The sequence below is a fragment of the Haliotis rufescens genome, unplaced genomic scaffold (genome assembly GCF_023055435.1).
Source record: "Haliotis rufescens isolate VD_foot unplaced genomic scaffold, xgHalRufe1.0.p SCAF_8, whole genome shotgun sequence".
In the NCBI taxonomy this organism is placed as follows: Eukaryota; Metazoa; Mollusca; class Gastropoda; order Lepetellida; family Haliotidae; genus Haliotis; species Haliotis rufescens.
This window is the reverse complement of record NW_025964372.1, coordinates 41358089-41385944: the sequence shown is the minus strand read 5'-3', so window position 1 is coordinate 41385944 and position 27856 is coordinate 41358089. Positions and strand designations below refer to the sequence as shown.

The following is a 27856-nucleotide window of genomic DNA, read 5'->3' as shown; positions in this document are numbered from 1 at the left end:
TACTTAGTGCAGGACATGTCTACTTAGTGCAGGGCATGTCTACTTAGTGCAGGGCAAGTCTACTTAGTGCAGGGCATGTCTACTTAGTGCAGGGCAAGTCTACTTAGTGCAGGGCATGTCTACTTAGTGCAGGGCATGTCTACTTAGTGCAGGACACGTCTACTTAGTGCAGGACACGTCTGCTTAGTGCAGGACACGTCTGCTTAGTGCAGGGCATGTCTACTTAGTGCAGGACACGTCTGCTTAGTGCAGGACACGTCTGCTTAGTGCAGGGCATGTCTACTTAGTGCAGGGCATGTCTACTTAGTGCAGGGCATGTGCACTTAGTGCAGGACACGTCTACTTAGTGCAGGACACGTCTACCTATGGCAGGGCACGTCTACTTAGTGCAGGACACGTCTACTTAGTGCAGGGCATGTCTACTTAGTGCAGGACACGTCTACTTAGTGCAGGGCAAGTCTACTTAGTGCAGGACATGTCTGCTTAGTGCAGGGCACGTCTGCTTAGTGCAGGACACGTCTACTTAGTGCACGTCTGCTTAGTGCAGGACATGTCTGCTTAGTGCAGGGCACGTCTACTTAGTGCAGGGCACGTTTACTTAGTGCAGGGCACGTCTACTTAGTGCAGGACACGTCTACTTAGTGCAGGGCACGTCTACTTAGTGCAGGGCATGTCTGCTTAGTGCAGGACCCGCCTGCTTAGTGCAGGACACGTCTCCTTAGTCCAGGACACGTCTACTTAGAGCAGGGCACGTCTACTTAGTGCAGGATACGTCTACTTAGTCCAGGACACGTCTACTGAGTGCAGGACACATCTACTTAGTGCAGGACACGTCTACTTAGTGCAGGGCACGTCTACTTAGTGCAGGACACGTCTACTTAGTGCAGGACACGTCTACTTAGTGCAGGGCACGTCTGTTTTTGCAGGGCCCGTCTACTTAGTGTGGGCAGACTTACTTAGTGCGGAGCACCTCCATGGCCGTCTCCCGGAGTCCGCGCCACAAGGAGTGGATGAAGTCAGCGGACGCACACAGCAAGTCTGGGGGACACTGGTAGCTACTCTGGGAACAAAATAACAAGTCATAACAAACACCAAGGAGTAATGTGAAAAACACCCTGTTCATCTCCCAATCCAAACTTTCCCGAAGCAAACAACATAGGACTATCCCATGAGATCAACTGAAAATGGGTACAGACTGAAGAGCATTTAATCTCTCTTTGAGATATAATGCCTTTGCGTTGTGTTAACGTGTCAGTTATTGATAAGCATATTACAAATCTAAACTGGAAACAGATAGGACTGCCAGTTCTTAAGCATGTGCAATCAACACTTCTGAGTGAGTGAGTGAGTGATTGAGTGAGGCTTAATGCCGATTTTAGCAATTTTCCAGCAATGTTACAGAAGAGGACAGAAATGGGCTTAACACATTGTACCCATGTTGGGAATGGATCCCATGTCTTCAGCATGACAAGTGAACGCTTTAACCACTAGGCTACCTGACCGCCCTTCAACACTTCTGGTGCAGGGATATAAGAGAAAAGCGTGCGGCAATGATGCCACTCTGAATGACAACAACCAACATTTGTGGATTGACTGGACGTTGACTTCACATGTAGAATTTATAATTCATATATATTACATCTAAGAGTCCACTTACTCATAATCCCTAAAATGATCACATGTTCGTAAATGACCCAAAACATGTGATCCAAAACAATTACCACTGATAATAGTTGGAATATTTAGACAAATAATTCCAGCCACACTACTGGCGCCAATAAAAAATCAAGTCTTGACAGCCATTCATGGGCACGATAACAATCACCCGAGCCTGACCACCATGGCCTGACCACCCAAGGCTGACCACCAGAGGCTGACCACCCGAGCCTGACCTCCCAAGCCTGACCTCCCGAGCCTGACCTCCCAAGCCTGACCTCCCGAGCCTGACCACCCAAGGCTGACCACCAGAGGCTGACCACCCGAGCCTGACCACCCAAGGCTGACCACAAGAGGCTGACCACCAAGGCTCTACGGTTAGCTCTTATGACAAACATGAGATACACAGAACTTTAAAATACCACCATGGCAGAATGTTGAAATATGATCGGTTCACGTGGTCTTGATACGATACCATGTATTCTGCCTAGGAGGCAAATTCATTTCTGAGCACAAGAATAAATCCCTAAAATCCCGCCATGAAGGAAACAGGCAGCACATAGATTTCTGAGCGGGAGAATAAATCCCTTATACCCCATTTTGAAGCAAAACGCCGCAGTCAATGAAAGTCACGTGACACAGTACAAGTTAACATCAGCTCAATCAAACAGCTGTTTTATATCAATGTTTAATTTGTTTAAATTCTTTTATATTTGCAGATTTAAACATGTCATTAAGATATATTTGTTGTAGCAGTATCACTCAGAGTACACATGTAAACTCAAGGTACACGCGGGACGCATAAAACCACATCTACCCTGCGTGACACTGCTACAACTTATAATAAAATATGTTTGGAATCCCCTCATGGGGCACGACTGTATATGGGCAACTGTACAGGATATTTCCCTTGGACCTAAAACAACTATAGGAATGATTCCCATCAGTGTTTGAATGCCTGCCAGTGGTCCCGTCGCAGGTAGACCTATTGTCGGGGCCGTAGTTTCAAATCTATATGGGTCTTATGGCCTGCAGTAAATTTACGTGTTGATATATTTGTCACAATAAGCCGCAGATTTTTAGATGAATGCCTGAAGAGTCAGGGCCTCTGGGTCCTGATGGCAGCAATCTTATTAATTTCTAACTCTGATTCCCAGGAGTACACCGGTGTAACATGGAGAAGTTGGTTCACCTGTTTCTTGATGTCCATGAGTCCAAGGACGGTCTGCAGACAGGAGCTCTTCCCCAAACTCAGGTCATGCTGCAACATACAGGAGTCACACATGCAGCTCAAACATGATGGGTTGGGGGTTTGTTGTTGGGAGTTCCAGTTGATGGAACATCTGACATTATTAGCAACATCTTATCCTTCAGCAGTCCATTCTCTCTATTCTGGCTATACTGACAGCTAATCCATCTAACACACATCCATCTCACCAGCATGCACATCCATCTCACACGTCCTTCTCATGAACACACACTCGTGTATCTTGCCAACACACATCCATCTCTCAAATACACAACTATCGATCCATCCATCGTTCCATCCGACCCAGTCCTCCCTACCCGTTTGCCATCGGAGGAGTCCACCATCTGCACGTTGAGGAAGACCTCGATGAGTCCCGGCTGAGTCTCCACACACTCAGACAGCAGCTCCAGGATCATCACCTTCAGCCGTAGATCCTGCCAGAAACAAGCACCTGTTGTCAGTACACACAGTCTACATGTCTGCATGTCTACACCTGGAGTACTGAAACTTGTCCTGGGACATGGAGTTCTACCATCAGGATAACTAAATCTTCAAACATCACAGTGAGTGAATATTTGTTACGCTACAGTCAGCAATATTCCTGCTATGTCATGGCAAACCTGGGACAGTCCACCAGTTCTTTACAGCCTGTCAGGAATAATAACACATTAGGCAAGGCTTTCAACACTCAGGCACTTAAATAGCAAAGTGTGTGCGGATGCAGTGCGGTGCGGTGTGGTACAGTGGTGGGTTAATGGTGACATATTATTCCCTGGTTTTCCCATAGGGAGGCAAGAAAAGAACACTGGCACCTGTTATGCCCAAGAATCCCCACAGGGAGAAAACCTGGGCCAATGGGGACCTATGCTCCCCTGGAATTCCAATAGAGAGAAGAGAGAAGGATACTGGGGACCTATTCTGTCCTGGAATTCCCAGAGGGAGACAAGCACAGGGCACTGAGACATATTCAGCCTCCAATCTCCAAGGGCACAATGACAATGATACCTTGTTTCTATGTGGTGTTGGGCAACACCCAGTGTTCTGCCTACCTCCGACAGGGCCTGCAGTCTGGTGAGGAACATGTCTCGGATTGGCTCCGCATCATTGCCAAGGCAGGCCAGGATAGACATCGGAGACACCTGGAAATGTCAAATAAACGTCAAGAAAACAGTCAATTTAATAAATCCCATGATATCTATCTCTAAGTTCCAGAGAAGAAGTCATTTAAAGCAATATAGCCAAAAAAAAACTATTTCAGCCACTTGGGGAGTCAGCCCCACCATTAGTACAATTTTGAATCCCCACCAACGGAGAATGCTTCCAACCATATATGGTTGATATCTATCTCTTAGTTCCAGAGAAGTCATTTACAGCAATATAGCCAAATTACCCCTATTTGGCCCCGCCCCTCAGTCCCCTGGGGGGTCAGCCCCACCATTTGTACAATTTTAATCCCCACCACCTCGGGATGCTTCCAGTCAAATTTCATTAATTTCCAATTAGTGGTTCAGAAGAAGTAGTTTGAAAAAATTGTTGACATACGGACAACGGACGACGGACACGACAGTATGGCATAAGCTCACCTTGGTCCTTTGGTCCTTATATTAATACTTAAAAAAGAAGGCAACTTTGTATTCACAGTGGTTTCCCCAAAACCTTGTCCCCTTTGGAGTTGGATGGACGAATGGAGCGGGATAATAAACAGGGATCAGACGCAGGCAGATCGGAAGTCCCAGCAAGTTCGACAGTGTGAACCAACTACCGGTACCCACCAGCGCCAGTCTCTTGAGCAGCACTGCAGCCAGGGTAGGGAGCCGAGGGTCGTGGCGGTGGTAGATGTACTGGGCGATGGTGGCCACGATGTGCTGATGCTGATGCCCCGCCGGCTGCGACGAGAGGGCGTGCTCAGTCGGTGACACGGGGAGGTCAGGCGACCTCAGTAGGAGAAGGCGGTTGAGGACGGAGAACGAAAGTTGGATGAGTTGGATGAGGTCTATGCCGACTCCTTCGGCATTGCTGGAAGACAATGTGAGAACCTACAGTTAGGGCTGTGTATTGAAAAAATAATTGTGTTCCAATATTTTGCGACACAAGTATACGTATTCCAGTCAAATATCTTATTTGGGTGTAAAGTGTTTGACAGTGATGGACACTGATTGTACAAGTAATTCCTATTTTCTTCATGCTGAAGTAAATATTACTTAGCTGGTCAGTTGCAGCCATTTTGTAGTCATGGATACAGGGGAGATAACAGCGTGAGAAAAAATTCACTCATTTGCGAAATGAATTTCTGTGAAGATTTGTTAACGACAACGAAACTTGTTATATTTATTTTAATGCTACCATCACACCAAAGTAGTTCTATCTCGTTCTACCCTGTTCTAAAAAAAATACTAGAACGGGCTGTGATCACAGTAGAACGTGTAGTTTGGCGTAAAATATGATGCTAGTTCCTTCATAAGCAGTCCTATATACGTCTATTTCGTTCTTAGCAAGTCTGCAGTCCGTGTGTATCCAGTTCAGATCATGTAAAAGTGCCCATTCACCTCATGCCGACGTTTCGAAGCAGTTCGAGCACGTCCGTAGCCGTTCTCAACCCGTTCTTAACCAGTTGAACGCGTCGTAGCCAGTCTTCATTCAAGTTCAGGGCTCCGAGCTGTACACATCATGAACGAGCAACAAAAGGACGCGGTCAGTGTGCACACATACTGAAATTTATGGCTGACTGCACCACGTCGTAACATGTCCCTAGTAGGTTCGAAGTACGGCAATTCCATTTGCAATACGCCTTTCTCGTTTTAAGTACGTTGTCAATCTGACTAATTGCAGAACGGGATAGACGGGATAAAATTTTGAGCAGACTTAAAGTTCTAGAGCACCTCCCTGTCCGAGCCTGTCCATGAAGTTCGTAAAAAGACTGTCAATAGTCGCTACTACGCCCACTACGTTCATACACAGTTGGACCCGTGAAGATCCGGGGTAAAATAGGTCTTCAGCAACCCATGCTTGCCATAAAAGGCGACTATGCTTGTCGTAAAAGGCGACTGATCGGGTGGTCAGGCTCGCTGACTTGGTTGATGCATGTCATCAATGCCAATTGCGTGGATCGATGCTCATGATATTTATCACTGGATTGTCTGGTCCAGACTCGATTTTTTTACAGACCGCCGTCATATAGCTGGAATATTGCTGAGTGCGGCGTAAAACAACAAACCAACCGAACCAATCATACACAGTTGGAGCCCGTTCAACGACATTTTCACGACCATATTGAGAACTTGTTTGGTGTGATGGGGATATAACCAGAAGAAAATATTGCAATATGCATGTTTGAAAAGCGTATTGCAGCAAACTGGTAATACCTACAGCACACAGTCAAGCCTTTGATGGGTAAACAAAGTATTCAACAGCACATATAGCTGTTGATAGAAAAACAGGGGGCACATCTTAATGACTGCTGAACATATCTCACCTGCTCTGAGAGGCAACTGACTGCATGTTAGACACTGTATATAGTATACACAGCTTACCTCCCCTGAGATGCGACGGCCTGCTCAACACTGTCTACACCAGTGGCGAGGATGTCCAGAAGAGCCCGTCCAGCCTCAGTAAACAGAAGACTGTACACACACACCTCCTGCAGTCGAGGCCTAGGAACATAAGGAGGAAGTTAGTCATTGTCTGAAAAATAGAGAAGGGACAGTACTTTTTCACGATTAGACTTAAAGCAGTGCCCGTTTTCAATATGACTTTAAAAAATACAGTTAAATATAGTTTTTCCTTGTCCCTGATGTGTTCTGAATGCATATGTACACAGTATTTCAACTTTTTTTTTTCTTTGATTGTATTTTGTTACGTTTCTTAAAGACATTGTTGACATATTATTTACACATCATAATACAATGGAGACTGCTCAAGTCTATATCAGGTTCACATGCAACCATCTCTATTCCCCCAAGAGGCGGTTGGGTAGTCTAGTGGTTAAAGCATTCGCTCGTCACGCCGAAGACCCGGGTTCGATTCCCGACATGGGTACAATGTGTGAAGCCCATTTCTGGTGTCACCCGCCGTGATATTGCTGGAATATTGCTAAAAGCGGCGTAAAACCATACTCACTCACTCACTCACTCTATTCCCCCAAATTACCTGGGCCCACATTTTTGGAAAATTATTATTTATGATTTATTAATTTCATTGACAAGAACCATTTTTAATTTGCTTCAAGTTACAAATGGAAAAATGAAAATAAAAATATATTCAAACGTTTGATTTAGAATACTGTTGGTGATTTGATGGTGAATAAGTAGTTTGGCCAACATCAACATGGAGCCTGACTAATGAAAATACGAAAACAAGGTGACCTCCCTTTCCCAATGACTGATAATGTAGTTTTCTGATATTGTCACACAACAATTTACAATAAAACATTAACATTGAGGAGACAAGCTAGTGAAGCTACCATGTTTGTTTATGGATACCCTCAACAGACCCAGTTTACTGACGCCTTGCTTTGTTTTCCCCTTAATGCCTGGTGCCAGGCAGGGAAACAAGTACCATCTTTCAACGTAATTTGGTATGATGCGGCCAGGGATCAAACTACTGAATGTTCTCTCTCCAGGCAGACACTCTATCCACGAGACCACGGAGGCGGTCAGATCTTTGAGTTACAGAAGTAAGTGAGTACGGCTTTACGCTACTGTTAGCTATATTCCAGCAATATCCGAGACTCGGACACCAGAAAGGGGTTTCACACATTGTACCCATGTGGGGAATCGAACCCAGGTCTTAGGCATGACAAGCAAACGCTCCAGCAATATCCGAGACAGGGACACCAGAAATGGGCTTCACACATTGTACCCATGTGGGGAATCGAACCCAGGTCTTAGGCGTGACAAGCAAACGCTCCTGCAATATCCGAGACGGGGACACCAGAAATGGGCTTCACACATTGTACCCATGTGGGGAATCGAACCCAGGTCTTAGGCGTGACAAGCAAACACTCCAGCAATATCCGAGACAGGGACACCAGAAAGGGGTTTCACACATTGTACCCATGTGGGGAATCGAACCCAGGTCTTAGGCGTGACAAGCAAACGCTCCAGCAATATCCGAGACGGGGACACCAGAAATGGGTTTCACACATTGTACCCATGTGGGGAATCGAACCCAGGTCTTAGGTGTGACAAGCAAACGCTCTAGCAATATCACAGACGGGGACACCAGAAATGGGCTTCACACATTGTACCCATGTGGGGAATCAAACCAAGGTCTTAACAAGCAAACGCTTGAACCACTAGGCTAACTTTGAAATTACAGCAAACTAGGGTTATAACAAACTCAAAGGGACCACTTATTTTTGTTTGAAATAACTGTAGTTTGTTATCAGCAGATTTACAGCAAATATACAACAAATGGCCGGGACTAAAACATAAGTTTGTTACATCGGTCAGTTCGTTATAAGCGTGGTCGTTATGAACGTAGTGTACTGTAGTTTGGCAAATGGGGATAAGATTGTTGACATGGCTGACCTTTTACTTTTGGATTTCTTCTTGTGCAATGTCATCAGGTTGAGGATCTTATGGAACACCTGCAAGCACTTGTGGCCTAAACAAACACAGAATGAACATCGTCATTAACACCAGCAAGCACTTGTGGCCTAAACAGACAGAATGAACATTGTCATTAACACCAGCAAGCACCTGTGGCCTAAACAAACACAGAATGAATACTGTCATTAAACCTGCAAGCACTTGTGGCCTAAACAAACAGAGGGAATATTGTCATTAACACCAGCAAGCACTTGTGGCCTAAACAAACACAGAATGAACATCGTCATTAACACCTGCAAGCACCTGTGGCCTAAACAGACACAGAATGAACATTGTCATTAACACCGGCAAGCACTTGTGGCCTAAACAAACACAGAATGAACATCGTCATTAACACCAGCAAGCACTTGTGGCCTAAACAGACAGAAGGAACATCGTCATTAACACCGGCAAGCACCTGTGGCCTAAACAAACACAGAATGAACATTGTCATTAACACCTGCAAGCACCTGTGGCCTAAACAGACAGAATGAACATCGTCATTAACACCGGCAAGCACCTGTGGCCTAAACAGACAGAATGAACATTGTCATTAACACCAGCAAGCACCTGTGGCCTAAACAAACACAGAATGAACATCGTCATTAACACCAGCAAGCACCTGTGGCCTAAACAGACAGAATGAACATCGTCATTAACACCAGCAAGCACTTGTGGCCTAAACAAACACAGAATGAACATCGTCATTAACACCAGCAAGCACTTGTGGCCTAAACAAACACAGAATGAACATCGTCATTAACACCAGCAAGCACCTGTGGCCTAAACAGACAGAATGAACATCGTCATTAACACCAGCAAGCACTTGTGGCCTAAACAAACACAGAATGAACATTGTCATTAACACCTGCAAGCACCTGTGGCCTAAACAGACAGAATGAACATCGTCATTAACACCGGCAAGCACTTGTGGCCTAAACAAACACAGAATGAACATCGTCATTAACACCTGCAAGCACTTGTGGCCTAAACAAACACAGAATGAACATTGCCATTAACACCAGCAAGCACCTGTGGCCTACACAAACACAGAATGAACATTGTCATTAACACCAGCAAGCACCTGTGGCCTAAACAAACACAGAATGAACATTGTCATTAACACCAGCAAGCACCTGTGGCCTACACAAACACAGAATGAACATTGTCATTAACACCTGCAAGCACTTGTGGCCTAAACAGACACAGAATGAACATTGTCATTAACACCAGCAAGCACTTGTGGCCTAAACAGACAGAATGAACATTGTCATTAACACCAGCAAGCACCTGTGGCCTAAACAGACACAGAATGAACATTGTCATTAACACCTGCAAGCACCTGTGGCCTAAACAGACAGAATGAACATCGTCATTAAAACCGGCAAGCACCTGTGGCCCAAACAAACACAGAATGAACATCGTCATTAACACCAGCAAGCACCTGTGGCCTAAACAAACACAGAATGAACATTGTCATTAACACCAGCAAGCACCTGTGGCCTACACAAACACAGAATGAACATTGTCATTAACACCTGCAAGCACTTGTGGCCTAAACAGACACAGAATGAACATTGTCATTAACACCAGCAAGCACTTGTGGCCTAAACAGACAGAATGAACATTGTCATTAACACCAGCAAGCACCTGTGGCCTAAACAAACACAGAATGAACATTGTCATTAACACCTGCAAGCACTTGTGGCCTAAACAGACACAGAATGAACATTGTCATTAACACCAGCAAGCACTTGTGGCCTAAACAGACAGAATGAACATTGTCATTAACACCAGCAAGCACCTGTGGCCTACACAAACACAGAATGAACATCGTCATTAACACCTGCAAGCACTTGTGGCCTAAACAGACACAGAATGAACATTGTCATTAACACCAGCAAGCACTTGTGGCCTAAACAGACACAGAATGAACATTGTCATTAACACCAGCAAGCACTTGTGGCCTAAACAGACACAGAATGAACATTGTCATTAACATCAGCAAGCACTTGTGGCCTACACAAACACAGAATGAACATTGTCATTAACACCTGTAAGCACTTGTGGCCTACACAAACACAGAATGAACATCGTCATTAACACCAGCAAGCACTTGTTGCCTAAACAGACAGAATGAACATCGTCATTAACACCAGCAAGCACCTGTGGCCTACACAAACACAGAATGAACATTGTCATTAACACCAGCAAGCTCTTGTGTCCTAAACAGACAGAATGAACATCGTCATTAACACCAGCAAGCACTTGTTGCCTAAACAGACAGAATGAACATTGTCATTAACACCAGCAAGCACTTGTTGCCTAAACAGACAGAATGAACATTGTCATTAACACCTGCAAGCTCTTGTGGCCTAAACAGACAGAATGAACATTGTCATTAACACCAGCAAGCACTTGTTGCCTAAACAGACAGAATGAACATTGTCATTAACACCAGCAAGCACTTGTTGCCTAAACAGACAGAATGAACATTGTCATTAACACCAGCAAGCACTTGTGGCCTAAACAAACACAGAATGAACATTGTCATTAACACCTGCAAGCTCTTGTGTCCTAAACAGACAGAATGAACATCGTCATTAACACCAGCAAGCACTTGTTGCCTAAACAGACACAGAATGAACATTGTCATTAACACCAGCAAGCTCTTGTGTCCTAAACAGACAGAATGAACATCGTCATTAACACCAGCAAGCACTTGTGGCCTAAACAAACAGAATGAACATTGTCATTAACACCTGCAAGCACTTGTGGCCTAAACAAACACAGAATGAATACTGTCATTAACACCTGCAAGCACTTGTGGCCTAAACTAAGACAGAATGAATATTGTCATTAACACCTGCAAGCTCTTGTGGCCTAAACAAACAGAGGGAACATTGTCATTAACACCAGCAAGCAGTTGTGTCCTAAACAGACAGAATGAATACTGTCATTAACACCTGCAAGCTCTTGTGGCCTAAACAAACACAGAATGAATATTGTCATTAACACCTGCAAGCTCTTGTGGACTAAACATACAGAATGAACATTGTCATTAACACCTGCAAGCACTTGTGGCCTAAACAAACACACAGTAAACATTGTCACTAATACCAGCAAGCACTTGTGGCCTAATTAAACATAGGGAACATTGTAAATCCTGTGTCTAAATCCTGAGGAAAAAATCTTTCCAGGTATTTCTAAACATGCTAAAAGAAAGTATTTTTTTAAACAAAACTCCTGGCCTCATTTCCAGTATATCAACTGGTTTGTTCCTTGGAGTGCTATTCCAGACTATGACCCCTCAAATCACCTACCTATAGTCTCCCTCCTGGTGATGTCGTAGTATCTCCATTTATGATACACGGGGAAGATTTCTCGCAGGACGTACATCATCACTGGCTGAAGCTCCTCCTCTCTCTCCGCCTTCGACAGTGGCTGGCCAATCAGAAACATTCAGACAATATCAACATCAGATCTGGCCAATCAGATACAAACATTCAATATCAACATCAGATGTGGCCAATCAGAAACATTCAGACAATATCAACATCAGATCTGGCCAATCAGATACAAACATTCAATATCAACTTCAGATGTGGCCAATCAGAAACATTCAGACAATATCAAAATCAGATCTGGCCAATCAGATACAAACAATCAATATCAACATCAGATGTGGCCAATCAGAAACATTCAGAAAAATATCAACATCAGATCTAGCCAATCAGATACAAACATTCACTATCAACATCAGGTGTGGCCAATCAGATACAAACATTCAATATCAACATCAGATGTGGCCAATCAGAAACATTCAGACAATATCAACATCAGATCTGGCCAATCAGATACAAACATTCAATATCAACTTCAGATGTGGCCAATCAGAAACATTCAGACAATATCAACATCAGATCTGGCCAATCAGATACAAACAATCAATATCAACATCACATGTGGCCAATCAGAAACATTCGGACAATATCAACATCAGATCTGGCCAATCAGATACAAACAATCAATATCAACCTCAGATGTGGCCAATCGGTACAAACAGACAATATCAACCAATATAGGACCAACAAATGCTCTGTTCAGTGTTGTCCAATCACAGCCTACGACACATCATCTGCCGGCTGTCTACTAGTTTAAGTAGATAGGAGTGCGTGAGTATGGTTGTACACCACTTTTAGTAATATTCCAGCAATATGACGGCAGGGGACACCAGAAATGGGATTCCAAATGTTACCCATGTGGAGAATTGAACGCAGGTCGTCGGCATGACAAGCCAACGCTTAAACGGCTAGGCTATCCCACCTCCCCTAGGTAGACATGAGCCCAGTCCAAGTATCAGCTGGTGTGAAAGTTACCATTACCTCAATCAACTCTGTAAGGAAGCCGAGGACTGCGAGGGTCAGGGGGTATCTGCCCTGGGTGGCTTCTGTGCTGGCTAAGATGGTCCCATACAGTCCCGAACTGAGACCACGCCCACTGGAACAAACACAGACACACACATACAGATGGGACATGTGGCCCTGAGGCTCTGTAGCTCACCTGCACCTTCTGAAATAATTGGACGTACGCATAACATCAGCTTGTTAGGTAACAGGCACACTCAATGGTTGTCAGAATAAACACCTTGCCCAGTGTTATGTACGTTTTGTGAAGAAGGGAGGTAACCCTGTCAGCAAAAACATCTCAACACATTGCCTAGGTTATGTACGTTCTCTGTGAGGAAGGGAGGTAACCCTGTCAGCAAAAACATCTTAACCCATTGTCTAGGTTATGTACATTTTGTGAGGAAGGGAGGTAACCCTGTCAGCAAAAACATCTCAACACATTGCCTAGGTTATGTACGTTCTCTGTGAGGAAGGGAGGTAACCCTGTCAGCAAAAACATCTCAACACATTGCCTAGGTTATGTAGTTCTCTGTGAGGAAGGGAGGTAACCCTGTCAGCAAAAACATCTCAACACATGGCCTAGGTTATGTACGTTCTCTGTGAGGAAGGGAGGTAACCCTGTCAGCAAAAACATCTCAACACATTGCCTAGGTTATGTAGTTCTCTGTGAGGAAGGGAGGTAATCCTGTCAGCAAAAACATCTCAACACATTGTCTAGGTTATATACATTCACTGTGAGAAAGGGGGGTAACCCTGTCAGCAAAAACATCTCAACACATTGTCTAGGTTATGTACGTTCTCTGTGAGGAAGGGAGGTAATCCTGTCAGCAAAAACATCTCAACACATTGCCTAGGTTATGTAGTTCCCTGTGAGGAAGGGAGGTAACCCTGTCAGCAAAAACATCTCAACACATTGCCTAGGTTATGTAGTTCCCTGTGAGGAAGGGAGGTAACCCTGTCAGCAAAAACATCTCAACACATTGCCTAGGTTATGTAGTTCCCTGTGAGGAAGGGAGGTAACCCTGTCAGCAAAAACATCTCAACACATTGCCTAGGTTATGTACGTTCGCGGTGAGGAAGGGAGGTAACCCTGTCAGCAAAAACATCTCAACACATTGCCTAGGTTATGTAGTTCCCTGTGAGGAAGGGAGGTAACCCTGTCAGTAAAAACATCTCAACACATTGCCTAGGTTATGTAGTTCCCTGTGAGGAAGGGAGGTAACCCTGTCAGCAAAAACATCTCAACACATTGCCTTGGTTATGTAGTTCTCTGTGAGGAAGGGAGGTAACCCTGTCAGTAAAAACATCTCAACACATTGCCTAGGTTATGTACATTCTCTGTGAGGAAGGGAGGTAACCCTGTCAGCTTAGACTCACCTCAACACCTCGCCTACGTAATGTACATTCTGTGAGGAAGGGAGGTAACCCTGTTAGTAAAAACATCTCAACACCTCGCCTAGGTTATCTACCTTCTCTGAGAGGAAGGGAGGTAATCCTGTCAGCTTAGACTCACCTCAACACCTCGCCTACGTAATGTACGTTCTCTGATAAGAAGGGAGGTAATCCTGTCAGCTTAGACTCAACTCAACACCTCGCCAAGGTTATCTACATTCTCTGTGAGGAAGGGAGGTAACCCTGTCAGCATAGACTCAGCTCAACACCTCGCCTAGGTTATCTACGTTCTCTGTGAGGAAGGGAGGTAACCCTGTCAGCATAGACTCACCTCAACACCTCGCCTAGGTTATCTACGTTCTCTGTGAGGAAGGGAGGTAACCCTGTCAGCATAGACTCACCTCAACACCTCGCCAAGGTTATCTACGTTCTCTGTGAGGAAGGGAAGTAACCCTGTAAGTTTCATGTTGTGCCATATCTGAGAAAACAGAAAACATGGTTCACAGGGCTTCAGAAAAAGGAAAACTAACAAACACAAAATGAGTGAGTGAGTGAGTGAGTGAGTGAGTGAGTGAGTTGGGTTTAACGCCACTTTTAACAGTATTCCAGTTATATCACGGCGTGTCAGCTTAATGTGGGAGGAAAGCCCGAAGTGATGCAGGTCTATGGTGCTGACAAACCTAGAAAGATAATCGGGGCGAACCGGGATTCGAACCCACAATCATAGGTTTCTGGCGTACCAAAGGGACGCAACTCTGCACAGTGAATCGCAGCGCCTTAGACGACTGGGCCACCCGTGCCCCCAACACAACCAAAGTCAAAACATCGAAAATATTTGAAAACAGACTTCATATTATGGAAGGGTGAATGGTATGCATGCATGGTATTTGAGGCTCTGCCAACCTCCAAGGAATATCCTAACACTGTAGTTGCCAATAGGTATTGACATGAGGTAGCCACTAGACAACTTCACAATAAAGCAATAAAATTGTCAAACTAGCATCTTAAGGAAACCCATCTAAGAAGTGGCCCCATCTATGTAGGATCCACTTGTCTACCAAGGGTCCCCCCTATCTGTCTAGGTAGGGTTTTCTTGTCTACGTAATTTGTTTGTTTGTTTATTTGTTGTTTAACGCTGCACTCAGCAATATTCCAGCTATATGATGGCGGTCTGTAAATAATCAAGTCTGGACCAGATAATCAAGTGATTGACATCATGAACATCGATCCACGCAATTGGGATACGATGACATGCATCAACCAAGTCAGCAAGCCTGACCACCCGATCCCGTTATATTTAGTCGCCTCTTACGACAAGCCTAGTCACCCCTTACAGCAAGCATGGGTTGCTGTAGACCTATTCTTCCCCGGATCTTCAAGGGTCCCTGTCTAGGTAAGGAACCCAGTCTGCATGGCGTACCCCAATCTACCTAGGGTACCCCTGTCTCTGTAGCAAGCCCTTAAGTAGCGTACCCTTGTCTACGTACGGTACCCGTCTACGTATGGTACCCCTGTCTCCGTAGCAAGCCCTTAAGTAGCGTACCCATGTCTATGTAGCATCCCCTTAAGTAGGGTACCCCTGTCTATGTAGCATGCCCTTAAGTAGGGTACCCCTGTCTCTGAAGCATGCCCTTAAGTAGGGTACCCCTGTCTATGTAGCATGCCCTTAAGTAGGGTACCCCTGTCTCCGAAGCATACCCTTAAGTAGGGTACCCCTGTCTCCGTAGCATGCCCTTAAGTAGGGTACCCCTGTCTCCGAAGCATGCCCTTAAGTAGGGTATCCCTGTCTATGTAGCATGCCCTTAAGTAGGGTACCCCTGTCTATGTAGCATGTCCTTAAGTAGGGTACCCCTGTCTATGTAGCATGCCCTTAAGTACGGTACCCCTGTCTATGTAGCATGCCCTTAAGTAGGGTACCCCTGTCTCCGTAACATGCCCTTAAGTAGGGTATCCCTGTCTATGTAGTATGCCTGTCTGGTAAAGCCCCACTGTCTACATCAGGTCTCAAGTGGGGTTCCCATGTCTACGTGGGATCTCCCCCATCTGTGTGGGGGCTGTCAGACGCACCTGCTTGGCGTTGTGTTTCACACTGCACGTGATGCACTCCAGGGTGTGTGCCAGGAGGTCCAGGGGAGGAGGGGACACAGCACTGAATCTAAAACACAAACAAGGAGTCAGACCTGCTGAATCTTTTAGTCACGTTTTTTGAGCACCAGATAACTTTTTGAGCAATTGAATTTTAACTCTAGATTTTCTATTTTAATTGGGTTATTACATTTTTCATTGGGTATACAATATTTTTTCACCCATGTATTCATCACTATATTGGGTTTTTCCCAAAATGAGTGAACATTTTAAGATTTAAAAAAAATGAAATAATGTTTTAGATGTATATAACTGTTCTAAATATATAGGCTTGACTAGGAAAGTAAATTAGCTCGTAATTGTGTTTTGGAAATAAGCTCCTTTGTATGCATGCTGAAGAAGCTTCATTGGGTATTTACGCATGCTGTTTTAATACATTTGGGTTTTTCATTTAATGCATGTATTTTTGTACGCAAGTTAATTGAAATTTTGAATATTTTTTGGGGGGTATTTTATGCAAATACACTGCTTATCTGTAGATCTGCATTTTTTTTAAATATTCGAGTAAAATATTCAACAGAAAATATGTGAGGTTCAAACCTTTGAATGACTTGGAATCCTAGACTCACGATCTCACTGAACTCTTCCACAGAGTCAGGGTCAGAGGTCATGACCTGGCGCACGAGCTGCATGACCTGTGTCACCCTGGATATCTGCAGCGGAGACACCATTCCTGGAACAGAGGTCACATATTCAATTCTTTATTTCAGTATAAAGGCCATAGGCCCACGTACAAATACTCTTTGAAAAATACAGTATGAGGCAGATGACAGAGGGTATTAAGTGACAGTATTTCGGATTGCAAGTGCTTCCAGTATATACTTAACACAATTAGTTACAATACTAGTGCGGTTACAAGATAATAGAGTATTATATTTAAATAAGGTAGGATTGGAAGAGTAATAAATAGGTAAATACTTATTTCTTAAATATCTGTAACATGGGCAGACAAGCATAAAATGAAACTCATCTTCAATTTCCTGTAAATAACAATATCTGCACTGCCTATTACAGTACTCTATACTGCATCTTCTACCTAAATTTACCATCAATGGCAACTCGCCAATTCTTATCAAACAAAACATACGTCTATAATGACGGCTGGTGATTTCACAGAGATACTTTTCAACTGTTAGCAATGACTTATATTCCTTATACCATGTATACATTGATAATTTACGTATTTCACAAACTTTACAATACCAGTCCTGTTGGTTACAGTCTTTTAACCTTTGAATAAATGCATTAATAAAGAGGGTCTCATTACCAACTTCCTGCGAAATCCACACGTGGCCAAATCCATAACTGAATAATAGTCTTTTGACACAAGTTACCCATGTAGTGCGATTAACTTCATCTAAAGATTTTAGCATTAAATAAGATTGCTTAGGGTATCTATAACTGGGTAAAGATAACAATTTCAACCAATATTTAATACATCTCTTGTGATAATCAATAAATAAGCCATATCTACCACATTCGCCAAGGGCAGCAACATTTGTAACATGACTTCCAATAGTAAATTTACAGAATTTAATCTGAAATTTTTCAATTGCTGCTATTTTTTAATAGCCCTATATTTCTGAAGTGTATAATAATACAGGCTTAATTTGAATGTCAAATATTTTAAAAAGTATATGTACGGGTATGTTCTTCAAACAATGCTGTAATTTCTTAACGACGAACAGAGCCTTATTTGCCTTCTGAACAAGAGAGTTGATACCAGTCGTCCAACACAGCCGATTTGAAAATAACAAACCTAGATAATTATAATAGGTAGATACATTAACATTAACATCTCCAAACCTCCATTTCTCAGTACTCCTAAGTTTTCCACCATTTCTGAAAACTAAAATTTCAGTCTTACTATGGTTAACTTCTAAACCCCATTTAGTACAGAAAGATTTAAGGATATTAAGTTTTCGTTGGAGACCAACTACAGTATCATCAATTATGCACAAATCATCGGCATATAATAACAACAAAATGTCTAGAGATTCTTGACTCACAAATATTCCCCTCTCGCCGGAGGAGTGCAACATTGATTCTAATTCAACAATAAGCAAAGAGAACAATATAGGGCTAAGGGTGCAGCCTTGGCGTACACCACTTAGCGTTTCAAAGTAGCAAGTTGCTGTGCTATTTGATAACTTTACAGCCGATTTCACTTTTAAATACATATCTTTAATGACATAAAATAACTTTCCATGTATACCCTTATTTAACATGACATACCACAACAATTTTCTATTTACACAATCAAAGGCTTTTCTAAAATCAACAAATAAACAGTAAAATCTGCCATTAGCTTTAGATAAGTATTTCTGTATTAGACTTTGCAACACAAATATATTATCAATGGTGCTGTATCCAGCCCTAAAACCTGCCTGAGACTCTGGTATCTTATCGTAAATGTCACAAAACATAGTAAGCCGTTTATTAAGAATAAAAGTAAATATTTTACCCAATACATTTCTTAGTGTAATACCCCTATAATTGTTAACATCAAATTTGCTGCCTTTCTTATGAAGGGGAGTAAGTAAACCTCGAGCCCAATCCTACCACTATGCAAAATAGCGTCACATAAGGATCTTTGGATCTCACACAGTGTAGAATGTATCATGCATCCTTAGTTATGGTACGTATATGTCCTTCTTGATTGTGAGGTCATGTACATGTGTTTAATGTTGTGATGGTAATGCCAGTTCATCTTCCCGAGGCAAGAGAGTAAACTTACTATAAAAGTCCAGTTTCCAACCTTGCCGAACTAGGCTTGTATTATGGAGTAACATTTGGGCTGGACTAACGAGTCTATGCATTGTCAAATCAAAATCTCGCAATGAAATCGAAATCCATGCTATGCAGATTTCGGTCGATTGCAGGATTTGCAAAGCATGTGCACCGCCAACTCGTTGTCAACAAATATTTTCCAAACCTTTTCATGTTTTTAATCAAGGTGCTCGCGTGATTTGACGCACCCTGCGATGAAAGACCCGTCTTATCACAATATAGATCTTGATTATCAATCAGATCGTCTTGACTGGGCGCCGCCATTTTGTTTGAAACAAATGCAAGTGATGGAATCGGATTGGTTCGTGGTTATCCAACACATGTATGCAATTGTTGTTACTGTTAATCCTCTACCTACTATATATATTCTGTACAATGTTCATCATTCAGTCTTGCTTGACAACGGTATGAGGATCTATACCGAAACATCGCCTTCACAGTTATTAAAGAAGTTGCTATCCATAAATTGTGTCTACTTTGACTTAAGACTTGGTGTGACAATACGTATGTTACTGACTCACCTCCACCCTTGGCTATCTGGTGCAGCATTTCGCTCATTAAATGGTTCATGCAGAGCTCGCTTTCCACGGTCAGGTACCACAGACAGTCCACTCATTTCGTAAAAATGGTATCTAACGAGAATGAGTGTAGTATTCTCCGTGTATGTTACTGACTCACCTCCACCCTTGGCTATCTGGTGCAGCATTTCGCTCATTAAATGGTTCATGCAGATCTCGCTTTCAATTGGTCAGGTACCACAGAAAGTCCACTTGTTTTGTAAAAATGGTTTCTAACGAGAATGAGTGTAGTATTCTCCGTGTATGTTACTGACTCACCTCCACCCTGGGCTATCTGGTGCAGCAGCTCCTGCACCTCGCACATCATGAGCTGCCAGCCGTTGTACACCAGCTCCCACTGGATGACGGGGCTGCTCCGCTTCGCTGCCTGAGCTGCAACAAACATGCCTCTGTTCAGTTCATGAGTGAGTGAGTTTAGCCACAGTTTACAACAATAGATATCAGGGCTCGATAAATCCACTGGTCCGCTCATACTGACGAGTTGTAGCATGCGCAGTGCGAGAAAGAAGAGAAGAAACAGTCGTCCTACCCGGGAGTACATTTATTTCAATCATATCAATTGATCTCTAATAATTTTCAATAATATAAGGAGAATAATTTCGAACCTAAAATACGTTTTCATTTCTCGCAATTTGTTGTAATAAGGACAAAATACATGTCGCTCATATCATAAATAGGCATATTTTGCAACTGTCAGTTGACGAAATAAACAAAAGTGTGTTTACGTAGCAGGTCTCGAAACTATTTTTTAGAGGGAGGAAGTCACTGAATTTGTTTGTACTGTCTGTCAGAAATACCCTCAACTCTAGATTGATTACAGAAAATGAGAATATTAACTGAGAGCAAAAAACGGTATAAAATTTAATCGGGCAAGTGAAAATATTGCAGGGCAAATGAAAATATTGCAGGACGAGCACAAAATAATATCTACTTGCCCTGCAGGACAAGTTGGATATTTTAGGGTTGCCTGTACAAAATGAAGTCAGAACAAACAAAATAGTCACTGAAATCACGAGCAATTTTACTCCACTCGTACATGTTGTACACGTTTCAAAGAGACATCAAAGTAGTGTGGTCTTGCCAGGGTAGTAAGACATCTACTGATGACGTAAACAATATTCAATAATATATTCAGAGAAGATCATGACACCAAACTCTTGCTTCATCACCGTACATTGATACTCCTATCTGGTGTACCCTCCACTCTCACAGCACTGACATACATAGGAATCCAGAGCCAGCTGCATAGCAACACACCTCCCACAGATCACATTAAATGTGACATCAACATCTTCATATTATTTTCATATTAATGACAGCAAATTGTCTTACCATTGATGCCGGAGAGTTGTCCCAGCGTGCCTCTCGGTATGACCAGGTCCCCTGCAAAATAACAACATGGTTCATGTTTGGGCTGGAATTTGGCCTCCTCAGACATTTTTTTGTCAACAAAATTAAGGACTAGCCATTTATTATATAGTGAGATAGTGTGTGTGTGTGCAAGGAATGTATGGACGTACTAGCAATGTAGGGGAGTTTAGGCCTGGCCAGTCTGAAGGGAGAGCTCTGTTTTTGCGTGCGTGCGTGCTCTGTTGTGTGTGTGTGTGTGTGTGTGTGTGTACATGCGTGCGTGCGCGTGTGTGTGTGCACATGCAAGGTATGGACGTACCAGCGATGTAGGGGAGTTTAGGCCTGGCCAGTTTGAAGAGAGAGCTCTGTTGTGTGGGTATGATATCCTGAGAGCTGTTGGTGTCGAAGTACTCTGTGTACAGCTTCAACTCCTGCATCGACATTTTCACCTGCAACACGTACAACTACACATATTTCAACTTGTACAACAACATGCACCACAACTATTTGACCTTGAAGTATCCAGTACTGACCCTCAAGTTTCCAGAGGAAAGAATATTCATATGGGAAAATATTCTAGTGTAAGATACTGGCTGTGAAAAAAATATCCTCAGCAAACATTCCACTGTAATTATTACCTACCATACCCTCAGTATCAAGTATTGAAGTAGCCAGTATTGAACCCTCAAGTATCCAGTATTGAACCCTCAAGTATCCAGTACTCAACCCTCAAGTATCAAGTATTGAACCCTCAAGTACCCAGTATTGAACCCTCAAGTATCCAGTTTTTCAACCCTCAAGTATCCAGTACTCAACCCTCAAGTATCCAGTATTGAACCCTCAAGTATCCAGCATTGAACCCTCAAGTACCCAGTATTGAACCCCCAAGTATCCGGTATTGAACCCTCAAGCATCCAGTACTCAACCCTCAAGTATCCAGTATTGAACCCTCAAGTAACCAGTATTGAACCCTCAAGTATCCAGCACTCAACCCTCAAGTATCCAGTACTCAACCCTCAAGTATCCAGTACTCAACCCTCTAGTATCCAGTATTGAACCCTCAAGTATCCAGTACTCAACCCTCAAGTACCCAGTATTGACCCCTCAAGTACCCAGTATTAAACCCTCAAGTATCCAGTACTCAACCCTCAAGTATCCAGTACTCAACCCTCAATTATCCAGTACTCAACCCTCAAGTATCCAGTACTCAACCCTCAAGTATCCAGTTCTCAACCCTCAAGTATCCAGTACTCAACCCTCAAGTATCCAGTTCTCAACCCTCAAGTATCCAGCATTGAACCCTCAAGTATCCAGTACTCAACCCTCAAGTATCCAGTACTCAACCCTCAAGTATCCAGTACCCAACCCTCTAGTATCCAGTATTGAACCCTCAAGTATCCAGTATTGAACCCTCAAGTATCCAGTATTGAACCCTCAAGTACCCAGTATTGAACCCTCAAGTACCCAGTATTGAACCCTCAAGTATCCAGTATTGAACCCTCAAGTATCCATAACTCAACCTTCAAGTATCCAGTACTCAACCCTCAAGTATCCAGTACTCAACCCTCAAGTTTCCAGTACTCAACCCTCAAGTATCCAGTACCCAACCCTCAAGTATCCAGTATTGAACCCTCAAGTACCCAGTATTGAACCCTCAAGTATCCAGTACTCATCGCCGCGAATAGCTGCAAAATTGCTGATGCGGCGTTAAGCAATATTCACTCACTCACTCCAGTACTCAACCCTCAAGTATCCAGTACTCAACCCTCAAGTATCCAGTACTCAACCCTCAAGTATCCAGTATTGAACCCTTAAGTATCCAGTACTCAACCCTCAAGTATCCAGTACTCAACGTACCCTCTTGGCACTGTCTGGGCCTGCTGATGACAAAGATGTGTTGAGCTTCATCAGCTTGGGGAAGTCAAGTGGGAAGCAGGCAATGGCGGAACTGTACAGACACCCAAGGCCCTCCTCCAGACCCTGCCACACACAAACATGTAACTACAACAACAACAACAACAATAATGGATTAATGTAAAGATAATTTTTGAAAAGACTGCAAAGATCCACCTATTTTGGCACCTTTGAGACGTCCATGAATTGAGTTCCAAAGATTGGAACCTGGAACTGAAAATGAGCTATCTACCAAGTACCTTGTTTCTGTATTACATCTCCGCTACGAGTGAGTCCCATGACTGCCACAACCCAAATACAATAACACCGAGCATGATTGACTCAGAGATAACATTACTCAAGGGCCAAGGCTCGGGAACATGTCCTCCAAGCTGTACCATCAACACCAGACCTAACCCTATGAGTGAGTGAGTTTGGTTTTACGCTGCTTTTAGCATTATTCTTGCAATATCACAGTCAGGGACACCTGGTTGCTAGGGTCCTGTTCTAGCCCAGAATCTCTACAGGGAGACCAGCACAGGCTGCTAGGGTCCTGTAATAGCCCAGAATCCCCACAGGGAGACCAGCACAGGTTGCTAGGGTCCTGTTCTAGCCCAGAATCCCCACAGGGAGACCAGCACAGGTTGCTAGGGACCCAGAATCCCCTTCGGGAGACCAGCACAGGTTGCTAGGGTCCTTTTCTAACCCAGAATCTCCACAGGGAGACCAGCACAGGTTGCAAGGGTCCTGTTCTAGCCCAGAATCTCTACAGGGAGACAAGCACAGGTTGCTAGGGTCCTGTTCAGACCTAGAATCTCCACAGGGAGACCAGCACAGATTGCTAGGGACCTGTTCTAACCTAGAATCTCCACAGGGAGACCAGCACAGGTTGCTAGGGACCTGTTCAGACCTAGAATCTCCACAGGGAGACCAGCACAGGTTTCTAGGGTCCTGTAATAGCCCAGAATCTCCACAGGGGGACCAGCACAGATTGCTATCGACCTGTTCAGACCTAGAATCTCCACAGGGAGACCAGCACAGGTTGCTAGGGACCCAGAATCCCCAAAGGGAGACCAGCACAGGTTGCTAGGGTCCTGTTCTAGCCCAGAATCTCCACAGGGAGACCAGCACAGGTTGCTAGGGTCCTGTTCAGACCTAGAATCCACAGGGAGACCAGCACAGGTTGCTAGGGACCCAGAATCCCCAAAGGGAGACCAGCACAGGTTGCTAGGGTCCTGTTCAGACCTAGAATCTCTACAGGGAGACCAGCACAGGTTGCTAGGGTCCTGTTCAGACCTAGAATCCACAGGGAGACCAGCACAGGTTGATGGGGACCTGTTCTAACCTAGAATCTCCACAGGGAAACTAGCAAAGGTTGCTAGGGACCATTCTTAGAGAACAAACTTTACAGCATAACAGCTGATGTGACAGATGTCTAATCTAATCATTGCATCTAAAATTAACTGTGACCTTCATTCATCACATTAATCCAGTAAATTTCTTCATGAAATCTCAAACTAACAGTGGCTAGAATAACAGTCAGTGTTCAAAATTAAGTCCTGGCGTCTGAGATTTGCTCCAATATTACTTGAATCTTAGGACCCTTAAATCTTTAACTTTCACCATTAGGGCAATGACAAGGTAGACAGTAGAGGTAACAGCCTGCCAACCTTCTGCCACATGTATTCCGCGTTGAAGTCCGCTTTCAGCACCAAGGCAGCAACCTCATACAGCGCCTGAAATACAGGAGTGGGTTGTACAGATACATCATAGTGCCAACTGATAATTTAGTCTAGGGCAGGCAAGCCGGTGTTTGAAGCATGCAAATATGACCAACAACCATGGAAGTGCCCATCCTAATTGAACCTTTGGATGATCAGTGGGATAAAAGTGTTTGTTTGTTGTTTAACACTGCACTCAGTAATGTTCTAGCTAATGACGGCGGTCTGTAAATAATCAAGTTTGGATCAGACAACGCAGTGATTGACATCATGAGCATAGATCTATGCAACTGGGATATGATGACATGCATCAACCATGTCAGTGAGCCTGTTAGTTGCCTCTTTCGAGAAGCTTAATCTTATGGCAAGCATGGGTTGCTGAGGACCTATTCTAACCCAGATATTCACAGGTGCATGGGGGTAAAAAAAGAGTTATTTCATGAGAAAAAGAGCAGATTTTCTCTTCGACATTTTCGTAAGGCCTGCACATAAGTGAAAAACTGTCACTGTCTGCACCCCCAAAGATCGAACGTTATGATGACTTGACTTTGTTTAAATTCCGTAAATTGAAAGCATGGCTCTCATTGGTCAGCACTGTCTCGATATAGAATGCTTAATGTCACAGGTGCACTAACAATTTGTTCTCTACGATACTTTATGTATCTAGATAATTTGTGAAGAAAATGATAAAAAATGTAATTTAGGGGAGTACAATTGTAAGACCATAATTTTAGACTTAAAATCGTAATTATTACACAAAATCATAATGGTTGGCTTCTCTGCAACAAGCTTGAAACAACACTCCCATAGTAGGCTCATGTGACAATCATGTTTGTTTCTTTTGTTTCTTTGTTGTTTAATGCCACACTCAGCAATATTCCAGCTATATGAAGGCGGTCTGTAAATAATCGAGTCTGGACCAGACAATCCAGTGACTGACATCATGCGCATCGATCCACGCAATTGGGATATGATGACATTCATCAGCCAAGTCAGCGAGTCTGACCACCCGATCCCGTTATATTTAGTCGCCTCTTACAACAAGCCTAGTCACCTCTTACGGCAAGCATGGGTTGCTGTAGACCTATTCTTCCCCGAATCTTCAAGGGTCCCTGTCTATGTAAGGTACCCCCATCTACTTAGGGTACCCGTCTATGTAGAGTACCCCCGTCTACATGGCGTACTTCAATCTACCAAGGGTACCCCTGTCGAGGTTGCATGCCCCTAAGTACCATACCCCCGTCTACTTAGGGCACCCCTGTCTCTGTAGCATGCCCTTAATTAGCGTACCCGTCTACGTACAGTACCTCTGTCTACGTACGGTACCCCTGTCAACGTACGGTACTCCTGTCTCCGTAGCAAGCCCTTAAGTAGCGTACCCATGTCTCCGTAGCATGCCCTTAAGTAGGGTATCCCTGTCTATGTAGCATGCCCTTAAGTAGGGTACCCATGTCTCCGTAGCAAGCCCTTAAGTAGGGTACCCCTGTCTCCGTAGCATGCCCTTAAGTAGGGTACCCCTGTCTCCGTAGCAAGCCCTTAAGTAGGGTACCCCTGTCTCCGTAGCAAGCCCTTAAGTAGCGTACCCATGTCTCCGTAGCATGCCCTTAAGTAGGGTATCCCTGTCTATGTAGCATGCCCTTAAGTAGGGTACCCATGTCTATGTAGCATGCCCTTAAGTAGGGTATCCCTGTCTACGTAGCATGCCCTTAAGTAGGGTACCCCTGTCTACGTAGGGTACCCCTGTCTATGTAGCATGCCCTTAAGTAGGGTACCCCTGTCTATGTAGCATGCCCTTAAGTAGGGTACCCTGTCTCCGTAGCATGCCCTTAAGTAGGGTACCCCTGTCTATGTAGCATGCCCTTAAGTAGGGTACCCATGTCTCCGTAGCATGCCCTTAAGTAGGGTACCCCTGTCTCCGTAGCATGCCCTTAAGTAGGGTACCCCTGTCTCCGTAGCATGCCCTTAAGTAGGGTATCCCTGTCTATGTAGCATGCCCTTAAGTAGGGTACCCATGTCTATGTAGCATGCCCTTAAGTAGGGTATCCCTGTCTACGTAGCATGCCCTTAAGTAGGGTACCCCTGTCTACGTAGGGTACCCCTGTCTATGTAGCATGCCCTTAAGTAGGGTACCCCTGTCTATGTAGCATGCCCTTAAGTAGGGTACCCTGTCTCCGTAGCATGCCCTTAAGTAGGGTACCCCTGTCTATGTAGCATGCCCTTAAGTAGGGTACCCATGTCTCCGTAGCATGCCCTTAAGTAGGGTACCCCTGTCTCCGTAGCATGCCCTTAAGTAGGGTACCCCTGTCTCCGTAGCATGCCCTTAAGTAGGGTACCCCTGTCTACGTAGGGTACCCCTGTCTATGTAGCATGCCCTTAAGTAGGGTACCCCTGTCTCCGTAGCATGCCCTTAAGTAGGGTACCCCTGTCTCCGTAGCATGCCCTTAAGTAGGGTACCCCTGTCTCCGTAGCATGCCCTTAATTATCATGAGCATCGATCCACGCAATTGGGATACAGTCATGTGGGTGAATTGTGACAGGTGTAAGAGTGACACAACTCCTAGGTGTGTAGTACTTTGGCAAACCAATGAGCATCGGGATGGATGGTGCAGAGAGACAACAAACATAATCAGGGCAAATATGGGATTTGAAACTGTGACCTAGACATGCTAGATACAAAGGGCTGTAACTCTACACAGCAAGTAACATCAATACCTCAGGGTTCCCCAGTGTCTCCTCATCAAACAAACTGAGCGTGACAAACATCAGGGAGTAGACGATGAGACGCGCGAAGGAGGCGATAATCTGCAACATCAGCATCAACACATAAACATTTACACTTTATCTTTACATGCGAAGGATCTAGCATTCTGTTTGTTTGTTTATTTGTTGTTTAACGCCCCACTCAGCAATATTCCAGCTCTATGAGGGCGGTCTGAAAATAATCATGTCTGGACCAGACAATCCTGTGATTTACATCATGAGCATCCATCCACGCAATTGGAATACAATGACATGCATCAACCAAGACAGGGAACCTGACCACCCGATTCCATTGGTCGCCTCTTACGACAAGCACAGTTGCCTT

General features: G+C 44.0%; 1 protein-coding gene across 1 annotated transcript in view; it reads right to left on the bottom strand.

Moving 5' to 3' along the window:
• Positions 1-27856, bottom strand: part of LOC124121675 (nucleoporin NUP188-like) — an 83304-nt gene that overhangs the window by 33067 nt on the left and 22381 nt on the right. The window contains exons 15-32 of the mRNA XM_048389041.1: positions 27484-27573; positions 24721-24786; positions 23015-23137; positions 21477-21606; positions 21140-21190; positions 20066-20179; positions 16980-17112; positions 16362-16449; positions 14696-14772; positions 12879-12993; positions 11817-11937; positions 8434-8509; positions 6436-6555; positions 4678-4921; positions 3955-4044; positions 3223-3339; positions 2849-2917; positions 957-1060 (exon numbers count right to left, since the gene is read on the bottom strand). Coding sequence (XP_048244998.1) covers positions 957-1060; positions 2849-2917; positions 3223-3339; positions 3955-4044; positions 4678-4921; positions 6436-6555; positions 8434-8509; positions 11817-11937; positions 12879-12993; positions 14696-14772; positions 16362-16449; positions 16980-17112; positions 20066-20179; positions 21140-21190; positions 21477-21606; positions 23015-23137; positions 24721-24786; positions 27484-27573 — 1928 coding nt within the window. The remainder of the gene's footprint in view (positions 1-956; positions 1061-2848; positions 2918-3222; positions 3340-3954; positions 4045-4677; positions 4922-6435; positions 6556-8433; positions 8510-11816; positions 11938-12878; positions 12994-14695; positions 14773-16361; positions 16450-16979; positions 17113-20065; positions 20180-21139; positions 21191-21476; positions 21607-23014; positions 23138-24720; positions 24787-27483; positions 27574-27856) is intronic.